Raw genomic sequence first — 12,151 nt, forward strand, 5'->3', positions numbered from 1 at the left:
TAAATAAAATTTTTAAAATAAATAAAAAATTTAAAATAAAAAAAAATTTTTAAATGGTACTGGTGAACCTAGTGGCAGGGCAGGAATAAAGACACAGATGTAGAGAATGGACTTGAGGACACAGGGAGGGGGAGGGGTAAGCTGGGACAAAGTGGGAGAGTGGCATGGACATATATACACTACCAAATGTAAAATAGATAGCTAGTGGGAAGCAGCCGCATAGCACAGGGAGATCAGCTCGGTGCTTTGTGACCACCTAGAGGGGTGGGATAGGGAGGGTGGGAGGCAGGCTCAAGAGGGAAGAGATATGGGGACATATGTATGCATATAGCTGATTCACTTTGTTGTACAGTGGAAACTAACACAACATTGTAAAGCAATTATACTCCAATAAAGGTGTAAAAAATAAAAAGGTAGGGATCTAGAAGAGAAAAAAAGGCATGTAAACAAGCATAAACAGAATATGATACAGTGTAACTTATAAGTGCATTTAAAAAACAAATAAGCAAACAAAATAGTATAAAGTACAAAAGAACCAAAGAGGAGGTAACATTTGCGTTGAGTCTTCAAAGATGGGAAGGGATTTTCCAGGTCATCCCGAAAAGTAACTGGGGAAGAACAGGTGTTTAGTTTCTAGCAAGACAGAGAAAAGGGAGCTGGGGGAAGGACAGGTCATTTAGCTCTTCAGAAGTGAAATGCATGGAGACAGAGATGTAAGAAAATTCTAGAAAGGAAAGTATGAACTATATTATGCAGATCTTAAAAACCATGTTAAGGATTCAGAGCTATCCTTATGGCAACAAGAAGTCATTCAAGTACTTTAAGTGAGAGACTATCACAGTTTACATGGATGGGATGCTATGTAAACAGGGTGGGAATGGCTTGTAGAGGAACAAGGCAAGAGACCAGAAGACCAGAATGGAGTCTAACAAACAGTTCAGAAGCCAAATGAACAAAAGATCAAAAAGGAGGGAGAAGAATTTAAACACAGGAGATGTGACTGAAATATACAGTGACTGTTCTGATGTGGAAGTGAAAGAGGAGAAAGAATAGAGGATAATTTCTAGGTTTCTGGCCTAAGGGACCAGATAGCTCACGATGGCATTAATACAAAGAATTTCATAGGGTGTCCCCTGAGTTCCTCAAACTCAGTACGCAGAGAAGATGATGAGTTCAATTTCGCACAGGTTAAGGGTGAGGTACCTGAGGGAACATCAAGGTAGGTATGTCCAACAGGCAATCTGAAATGTGAGTGTGGAGCACAGAGCCATACGTCACAGCTATAAATATCAATGTCAGAACATGCATGGGAGGAAAAACTGTGCGTGACATTGCATTACTAGGGGAGTGTATCCAGGAGAGAAAAGGACCAGAGCCCTTGGGAATAGTCCAGAGGCAAGAAAAAGAGCAAAAGTATAAACTTTACTCCTTTTACCATGTGCAACAGCAACTCTGCTGGATGATTTATGCAAATTCAGTCCTTTCCCCACATTATTTCAACTAAAATCACTTTTGGGGGATTCCTTCTTTGACCTCTTTTCTTATACACACTGTATTTTCTTTGGGGCTCTTACCTGTACCACTAGAGCCCTTCTCAGACACACAAATTTGGAAAGGCAGAATCTCCTTTTCTATGCGAACTTTCATCTCTCTCTAAGACTCAAAGAGACTTGTCATTTTCCTACATATTGGGAACTCAGTGGATTGAGAACTCAGTTGGCCAATCAAATAATATAAATGCCCACTACCATTTCTTAAAACATGTTTGAATGCTGACTTGACACTAACTCTTATCTCATCCTCCCAGAAACCAACGAAAAAACCCTCCCTAAACTTCTACATTCTAACTCTACTACTTCCAGGAACTGAAAGACTAAATCCAGGGCAGCGAGTCCACTGGAAATGGAAAGAAGCAGGGAAATGATCATGGTGGTGCCTCGTGCTTTTGAGGACGGGATAAAATATTATGCATGTAATACATATATCTAGGTAATTTTAGTTATGTTGTCAAAGTCCCTAATAACATCAGGTATTATAAGTAACAGCAAATGTACTACATAAAAGGACAAAATTTTCCCACAATGCTCTATACTTAGCCAACAAGGCTTTCAATCCACTTCAATTCAAGAAGACCTTAAGAGAACTTGTTGGTACTAGACTGGATTGAGATTCTAACATTACCATCATTTGCATGCCCTTCTTGCTGATGAGCTCTCTCTAGCAAAAAAATGAATCAGAACAGTAAAGCGATTTAATAATTCTTTTTCTTGGGAGGCTATTTCAAATTCAAGAGGCCTTTGATGGATGTAATTCCTATGAACTGTACAACACTCAGCTTAAAACTCGATTTATTTTATCAACATCTCTAACATAAATGATGGGGCTTATCTTCTCATTACAGAGTTAAGTTCTCAAGTTTTGAGAACTTGAATATTTATAAAAAATATACTCTGAAGCCAGGAATTTTTCAGTCCTATCTTTTACAACAACAGTAACAACTGCAATTAATTTCGCACTAGCGGCCTCTCAGTGCCAAACCTTGTGCTGAGGAACTTTAATAAAGCTCAAAGAATCACTCTTCCAAAGTCACATAAATATGGAGAATCAGTTAAAAAAAAAGAAGAAGAATTAGAAGAAAGACTCAAATCCACATCTGCCTGACATCTTATCCAAAATAATTAGTGCCAATATGTATTGTATATTAAACATCATGATAAACACTTTTCATTTGTCATCTCATTTATTTTTTTACAAAAACCAGTAAGACTGCCACAACTAATAACGTCTGTTTTACAGATGAGAAAATCAGGGTTTATAAAAATTGAAATGTCAAATCATACAGCTAGTAAGTAGAATTCACTAAGGTTTAAACCCTCTCTGAAGTCACACTTCTTTCCTTCTTTAAGGTGATCCTAAAAGTTAAAATGAGATCTGTATTACTTGTAGGGAATTAATAGATAAGACAGATAATTTTTACATATTTTCATGGTAACTAATTATTTGTATTTGCAAGCCTGCTGAGGAAAAAAAAAGAGAAACGTATTATGTAGGGGGGAGTTGGACTAGATGACTTCTGAAGGCCTTTTCAACTCTAAGACTATGAGATTTGGTGTAACAAAGGGTTTGAGTGCCTAATTGAGACATTTTAAAAAATAATAAAATAAGAAACCTTCAAAATTCAAAAACTTCCCAGTGTCTCTTCATAAAGATTGTTTAAGAATAGTCCAAACAACCTAAACGTCCATTGACAGATGAATGGATAAAGAAGATATGGTACATATATACAATGTAACGCTACTCAGTCATAAAAAAGAATGAAATAATGCTGTCTGCAGCAACACAGATGCAACTAGAGATTATCATACTAAGTGAAGTAAGTCAGAAAGAGAAAGACAAATACCATATGATACCACTTATATGTGGAATCTAAAATGTGGCATAAATGAACCTATCTACAATATAGAAACAGATTCACAGACATGGAGAGCAGACTTGTGGTTGACAAGGGGGAGGGGGGAGGGAGAGGGATGGACTGGGAGTTTGGGGTTAGTAGATGCAAACTATTACATATAGAATGGATAAACAACAAGGTCCTACTGTATAGCACAGGGAACTATATCTAATCTTCTGGGATAAACCATAATGGAAAAGAATATAAAAAAAGAATGATTACAGCATATAACTGAGTCACTTTGCTGTACAGCAGAAATTAACACAACACTGTAAATCAACTATACTTCAATTTAAAAAAAAGAGTAGTCCAATTTAAAACTTTGTAAGTATGTATGATGATGGATGTTAATTAGGCTTATCGTGGTGATCATTTCACAATATATACAAATATCAAATTATTATGTTGTACACCTGAAACTAATAACATTATGTGTCAATTATACCTCAACAAAAAAAGAAGTCCTTTTTATATTATGGTCCACCCTAGAGATAGATGTGATGTGTACTATCAAATGATTTTATTTTTACATTTACAGTGTAATCATCTTCTCAAAAAAAAGATTCTCTAGGATAAAATATACTGTAGCATAAAGAAAATCTCATTAAGAAAACAATCTGTTTTAAATTAGTATCACTACTATAGAATCATGTCTGCTAATAAAAAATAATAATCTAAAGGAGCAAGATTAGGCAAAGATTTTTTCTTTACTCTCCAATGGAACAGAATTTCACAGTTTAAGTAAACAGTACTAAAATAACTTCTCAAACTGCAGATGTAATTTCTTTTAACCAAACCAGAAAGGATTAAAGAACATTCTACTTTGATGTACATACACCATAGCTGTAATTCAGTAAGTTCTATAGCAGTATCTAGACTGGCTCAAGTATACGTCTACACTCCCTTCCTGAGCCGCCAGTGAATTCCACTCTACGTCCAACTGGAACACAGAATAAGTAAGACAATTCCCACGACTGCCAGCTTTGAGACAGAAAGATTTTGACTTACAAATACAGAACTTCCATTTGCACCGATTACCAACAAATCGATTACCAATACCTATATAATATCATGGATCTGTATGTCAGAGTGTCTTAAAAAAGACATATTTCTGGGATTCAAAAGCACAAAAATGTATGAAGTTAATTCAGGCTCCAGATGTCCTGAACAAGCTCTATTTCTTTACCTATTGCTCAGAGACTAAATAATAGCTTCTCCTTAAAACTTTCCAACTTTCTTTTGAAGGACACCAAACCCAAAATAGCTTTGACACATTACTCCACAGTTTATCCTTCTTTTTCAATCTTTCACACTCTCAAAATGTTATTCTGACACATGTTGACTTACACCATTTAATGTGGACCAAACCTGTGACTCATTAGCACAGATGTCACATTGCCACCTGACACACACTGCCGCTGACTTCCTGCAGCTCAGGTAGAGGGGTGCAAAGTAATTGTTACTTAGAAGTCAGATTAAAAGAAATTTCCTTTGACTTTTAGAAAGAAAGAGTGAAGGGAAGGAAGGGGGCTCAGGGAAGGAGAAAGCCAGCTGATCAGCATATACTTACATTGGTCAGGGGGGCGTGTGCAAACATAGAAAATCCTTCAAAGATATACTCATGATCATCATATTCGATAACAGTTGGCCTGTCAGTCTGAAAGCAAACAGAAACACAAAGTATGAAAAAAATGACATGATTTGCATGTGCAGAAAGCCATCAGGACACACAAAGCAACCAATAGGTGAAATGTATGGACTTCTGTTAACGTTTTCCCAAACACCAGGGAGAAACTTTACACAGAGGATTAATTCTAGCTAGAATTCTCCTGCTTGGTGGAACTCTCTAGCTTCAGTAATATTTATATACTAGACAATCAAGAATGTTTATTATGGGTGCCATAAAGAAAAAAAAGGCTAGCTACATGGCTTCATTTTCTAGGAACTTGTTTTATTTAATCCCACAATACTACCAGTCCTGTTCTTACTAAGCTATATTTCTGAACTAACAGAAGCTCTAACAAGAACAACATAATGGCACAGTTGAATCAAAGCAAGTGGAGAAGACTCAGCATCACAACAGTCAAAACTAGCAACAGCCTGGAAGGCTCTGAAAAGACTCAAGGTGCCGGAGGCTCATCCCCTCACAGCTCCATTCCCAGGCCCTCCAAGGAGAAGCCAACCCATTAAACACTGTAACAAATCAATTCCTGCATAACGTCAAAGATCTTAATTACCTGCAAATTGAATCTAATTAAAATATACAAATGTTGACCTAAGCATAAGAGATTCTCTTCTTTATGCCATTCTTATAGCCTACCATTTTTAATCCTAAACATGGAACAAATTATCAAGATTGGAAACCTAAAAGACATGTTTTTTTACGTAGGTATTGAACATTATTCTTCTAAATATTTATACACACACACACACACACACACACACACACACACACACACACACGAAGAACTTGGGTGGGGGGGGGAAATAAAGAATATCCAAATGCGTATTATTTGTTTTTCCAATATTACTGTTACTTCCCATTTGACTAACTCAACAAAGCTGGTCTAAATTAAATATTATGAAAGAACTTCTAGTGAAATGATAATGGTACAGCCACTTGGGAAAACAGTTTGGTAGTTCCTCCAAATATTAAACATATAGTTACCATACAACCCAGCAACTCTAGTCCTACATTTATACTCAAGGGAAAGGAAAACATACATCCACACAAAAACTTGTACACAAACATTCACAGCAGCATTACTATAATAGCCCCAAAGTGGATACCACACAAATGTTCATCAACTGATGAATGGATAAATAAAATACAGTATGTCCATACAGTGGAATATTACTTGGCTGTAAAAAGGAATGAAGTTACATACTACAACATGGATTAATCTTGAAAACATTATGGTAAGTGTAAGAAGCCAAAAGATCACATATTCTATGATTCCATTCATATGAAATATCTAGAATAGGCAAATGATAAAGACAGAGAGTACCTTAGTAGTTTCTGAAGGCTGTGGGGTGGGAAAGAATTGACTGCTAATAAGTACAGGGTTTCTTTGGGAGATGATGAAAATGTTCTAAAATTAGATTGAGGTGATGGTTTCACAATTCTGTGAAAAGACTAAATATCATGAAATATATACTTTAAATGGGTGAGTTTTATGGTATATTAATTATATGTCAATAAAGTTGTTAAAATATTAATAATCTAATTTTGAAACTGAAATCTCTTAATTAAAAAAGTAACCAGAATTAATTAATTTTGTACTGTGAAAAGGCAGTATGGCACAGTGGAATGGCATACAGCCATGCACCGTGAAGTCAGTCTGCACAGGCTCAAGTCCTCACTGTGCCACTTATTGCCGGAATAATCTAGAGCAAGCGGCTTAACCTTATCTGTAAAACATGGACGACTGCGCCACCTGCATAGTGGGGATAATAATACCTGCTTCATCGATTTTTTTGTGTGAAATAACTTAATACATGTCAAATACTTAGAATGGTGCCTAGTACCATAGTCAACAAACATTAGGTATTATTATCACTGTCATATATGCAATACTTATGGTCATAATATATAGATAATACATAAGCTATTAGCTGATTTTTAAGAGATGCACAAGCGTTCTCTGCATTCTTCCAACTCCACAGCTCCAACGAACAAGCTCTCCATAATTCACTGGCTATTATGTGGTACCAACAATATAAATGAAAAAAGATACAGAAAGTAGTATAATGAGAGGAAGCCAAAAATAAAAGTCACTATGATAAAGGTCAATTTTATTGGCATAAAAATAAAATGTTTTTAAAAGAAAGAACATTTAAGAACTGAATCCATATTTAACCAATTCACATTTTAACCTATGTACATAGAACCTATTTACTACATTTTTAAACAAATGAAACCTGATTTTGTTAGGAACTCACTAAAAAGTTTGTAGGAGGTGAGACTGTAATTCGATAGTGGAAAAGTCTGCCAGCATTGTTGGTCATAGGACGACAGGGCTTGATGGCCTGAGGGGAAAAATAAAAATGAGTTTAAGAGTAAAGCAGCAAAATACTGTTATTTAAAAATAGACTGTATTTTCTAGATTCGCATCTGACAAAAGAGGTTGTATGTGTGTTCCTTCACAAACTGGAAGGGAAGGACAGTATTCACTTTACCATTACTAGATAGATAAAAATGGGCTGCTGGTCACTGGCATTCAACCCACCAACTCATGTACAATACAACATATAGATCTCTCTAGATCTGAATTTCCATGACTGTCTTCCTTTCATTTAAAATAACATAATAATTGACTTTTGGCTAACCTCTCAATAAACTAAAAAAACAACAAAAAAAAACCCCAGAAAGCAAGAAAAATAATCTCAGAAGTAACAGCAGTAGGTTATAATAGGAAGGGGAAAAAAGTGAAAGGGTTAAATATGCTGAATAAAAATAGAGGGAACCAGAAATGCAGGAAGCACAAGAGGTGGTGGACAGAATATGCAGAGAGCTTAAGACAGGAAAAGGAAAACAGCAACAGAAGCATCAGTGGAATCACTGGGTACGCTGTGACAGACACAACGATGGGTGACCCAGACCATCTTTCAAGGAAGGACTTGCTGCCTACTGTGAAGAGCGTGGACAGCAGTCTCCAGTTGTCGGCTGCTTCAGGATCTGTGTCAACTGCAGAGGTCCCTCACCTGACGTCAGGCGTGTACTGAGCGAGGCAGAGGTACAAAGGCCCAGCCCCCCAGCCCGACTTGAATGGGCAATACTCATTCCTTGGGTCAGCACCAGGTTGACAGGGGCTTTGCTGGAGCTGACTCATAGTTAGACTAATCCGTCTATCCGATGCTGCTAATATCCTCTTCCTCTCACAGGTGAAGATCCCTAAGAAACATGCACCCCAAACTTCATCTTAGCATCTGCTTTGGGAGAATCCAACGTGTGACAGTTGGCACCAGAAGTGATCCAAGAAAGCAGGAGATGAGATAGGGTTTTGGAGCTGAATCACTTACCATCCAACTGGCAGAAAGGAACCCATCATGGTGGCTGGTGGAGCACACAGCCCCTGGCACCAGATAACACGCCAACTGAAACTTTCAAAGATGCTGAATTGGGAGACTGTGCCAGTGGAAGCAGGTGCAATGCACCAGGTGTTTAAAACTATGAGAGACGGGTAGCTGTAGGGATAATGGGATGGGCGGCTACTGCCGAGCACCACTGATGCCTTACCATGCTCTTCAAACTTTAGTGTGAGCTCAGATTGCTTGCTCCCCACGCCCAGAAGTTTCTAAGTCAGCAGCTGAGGCAGGCTGAGAATCTGCATTTCTAACAAGGCCCCAGGTGATGCTGATACTAGTTGGAGAGCTGCACTTAAGAGAACCACTGCTCTACAGAAATGCAGCAGCAGAGGAGAAGGAAAGGCAGCTAGAAGCCAGATGTGAAAGCCTGCTATTGCACACAAAGAGGCTCTTACCACCTGCAGTGAGAGGTCAGAGAGCACCAGGACCAAGCCCAGGGCTTACCTGTCCGAGTGGGTGGACCTTAAAGGCTAATTAACAGTCAACCAAGGCAGGTCTGTTATGCCAAGGTCAGGGATATGAAAACCCGGGATGAGACATACAGGTTCTGACTCCTCAGACGCCTCTAAGCCTTCTGCCTCTTCAGAGGTGGCCCATCCTTGTCTATTAAGAGCAAGCACTCACCCGTCTGAAGACAACAAAAGCCCCTGAAGGCAACATTGTCCTCACTCTCCCGGCACCCGACCTCACAACAGACCTGTAATTAGGGTCATTTCACAGCATAACTGGTTTCACATTTTACAGCTGGGAAGGTGCTGAGAGGAGACATAACATCCCAAAGGAACTGTAAGAACCAGCTGGCACCAGCACGTGCCGGCAGCAGGAGTCCACACACGACCAGATGCTGGGAGTGCTCGATCAAAAGGAACAGAACATACAGCTAATTAGGGAAGAGTTTACTGACTTGGGAGCATTCAGGATTCAAGGATGTCAGGAGATGCTGAGAACTCCCTACTAAGACATCTCCTAAAAGCATGAAAAAGCGATGGCCCATGCTGAGTAAAGTGAAAATACCAAAACTGCAGTGACCGACAGAGGAGGAAGGAATTCAGAGATTCAAGGAAATGGGTACGCTGGGATGGATATAGTATCTATGACTGAAAAATATTATCAGATAATCATATTCCATAGGAAGGCCCAGAGGACACGCCATTGACCAAGGCCAAAAGGAATGTGCTCGTGAAGGGGCACCAGCATCACTAGGACGATCGGTGGTGGCCTCCTCTGCAGGCCAGGGCTGATTGTAAGAGAGGTGGTTACAGCAGCAGGGATGACAGGACTCTGAAACAAGAGAGGCCAGATGATGGGGCTCATTATAAGAAGCCAAGTCACACAATTATCATTATCGCCAGCAAGACGGAAGTGGCAGCCAAGGGGATATAACCCACAAAGAGTCATGGAAGTGGTTTTCACAACACCGTGTCCTTAGGTACAAAAAAAATGGGTAGCTGATAAGAGTACTCCCTTAGTTTGTACCAACGGAAGTGATCAAGACTGGATAACCAAGAGGCTGAAGGTAGGCTGCTCCAGCAAACACTCATGATCCCTTGCCCGGCTCCAGGCCTGACAAGTTACTGGACTGAAATCCACTGCCTGAAGAGGTGGCCAGAAGGCAGGAGGACGGGCCCTGCAACATTATCACCAGCAAAAAGGGTCATGATGGCCCTGTCCTTCCCCCAAGGGGCCTACGGCCATTTTGCTCAGATAACTGTACACCGGGGAAGGAAGAAGCCAGACAGTTCAAGGAGTGTTAGACCCAGCATCAGAATCAATTGATACTCAGAGACTGGACGTATCATCCTGGTATCCCTGTCAGAGTGGGGGAGATGAGACCAAGGTAGTAAACAAAATCTTGGTCAAGGTCTGGCTTACAGTAGGTCCACTGAGTCCACAGATCCACCCTGTGGTCATTTCCCTGGTTCCCAAGTGTACCACTGGAATTGACAAAATTGGCAGACGGTGCCACCTCACACTGGGTCCTTGATCTGTGGAGTAAGAGCCATCGTGATGGGAAAGGTCAAGCAGAAGCCACCCAACCCGGACCTCAAAAACAGTATGACTCTGGGGGAATGGTGGAGATTGGTGCCACCCTTAAGGATCCAAATGACACAGGGATGACTGCCCCTATCACATCTCTGTTTAATTCACCAGTCTGGGCCCTAAAGAAACCAAATGCATCCTGGCGGATGACTATATACCACCACAAGCTCAACCAAGTAGCTCTAATTGCACCTGCTGTGCCAGGTGTCGTAGCGTAGTTATAGCAGATTAATCTGACCTCAGGTACAAAGTACGTGGCAACTGATCCGCTGAATGTATCCTTTTCTATCCCAATCAGGATGAGGACCAGTTCCGATCAGAACTGGTTCACATTTACGTGGAACAGACAACGTTTATGGGTTTGCCACGGGGTTCACTCTCCCACTCACTGTCATAATACAGTCCAAGGTGCCCCTGACTTTCTGGAATACTGTAGAATGTTATATTGCTCCACCGCATCTTTGACATTATTACGTTGAGCAAACTAAGAGCCCTAGTAAAATGGATATGCTCCAAAGGGTGAGAGAGAAACCCTGCGAAGATTCAGGGTCTACCCCAGCCGCACCATTTTAGGGGAGCATTCTGGGGAGTTCCAAGACATCCATCCAAAGTAAAAGACAAAATTATTGCCTCGTCCACCTCCTACAATGAAGAAGGAAGCAGCACACTAGGTGGGCCTCCCCGGGCTCAGGAGGCAGTGGAGTCCTTAGCTAGGAATATTACTGCAGCCCATTTATAAAGTGGCACAAAAGGCTGCCAGCTGTAAGCGTGACTCAAGTGAGAAAGGCCTCAGCAGTTCCAAACCGCAGTGCAAGCAGCCATGCTGCAGGGGCCATACAATTCGGCAAATCCCACACTGTTGGTGGGAAAAGATGCCGAGAAGAGTTTGTGGCCACACTGGGAGAATCATAATGCTGGTCTCTGGGGTTCTGGAGCCAAGCCATGCCATCTATAGTGAAGAATCATATGCCTTTGAAAAGCAATTCCCGGGGTGCTGCTGGGCCCTGGTAGAACTGGAAGGCATGGCCAAGAGACAGCAAACAGACATGTGGCTGGAACTGCCCATCGTAAGCTGGGCTCTGCCAGTCCCACCCTGGCATAACTTTGGGTGGGACCAGCAACAACCCATGGTAAGGTGGAGGGGGCGTACATCCAGAACCAAGCACACACAGGAGCAGAGGGCACGAACAAGCCCACCACCGTTGCATCAGTTCCCCTCCCTCAGCTGATGACTAAGGACGGGAGGATGAAAGCATAAGGAAAAGCCCAAGCTTGGTTTGCAAACAGGTCAGTCAGAAAGGGGGTGCAAGCCGAAAACGGACCGTGCTGCAGCCTCATTCAGGGATGGCTCTGAGAGACAGCGATGAGGGAGAATCTTCCCAGTGGGCGGAGTTTCAGGTGGTGTACCTGGTCATCCACTCTGTGTGGAAAGAGAAGTAGCCTGAGGCTAGAATATAGATGGACTCATGGCAGAAGCAAGTGGCCATGCCAGCTGTCAGAGGCCTAGAAGGAAAAAGATGGGAAGATCAGGGATAAGAAGGTCTTGGGGGAGAGACTTGTAGGTAGACAAAC

The 12,151-nt window shown here is 40.9% G+C and overlaps 1 protein-coding gene across 3 annotated transcripts in view; it reads right to left on the reverse strand.

Moving 5' to 3' along the window:
• DROSHA (drosha ribonuclease III) overlaps window positions 1–12,151 on the reverse strand; it is a 130,546-nt gene that overhangs the window by 92,594 nt on the left and 25,801 nt on the right. For all 3 annotated transcript variants that reach the window (XM_082650267.1, XM_082650266.1, XM_082650265.1), the window contains 2 exons: window positions 7,394–7,480; window positions 5,022–5,108 (listed from right to left, as the gene is read on the reverse strand). In XM_082650267.1, the coding sequence (XP_082506393.1) occupies window positions 5,022–5,108; window positions 7,394–7,480 (174 nt within the window). The remainder of the gene's footprint in view (window positions 1–5,021; window positions 5,109–7,393; window positions 7,481–12,151) is intronic.

The sequence above is a fragment of the Grampus griseus genome (assembly GCF_964374135.1).
Source record: "Grampus griseus genome assembly, chromosome: 3".
NCBI classification, from domain to species: domain Eukaryota; kingdom Metazoa; phylum Chordata; class Mammalia; order Artiodactyla; family Delphinidae; genus Grampus; species Grampus griseus.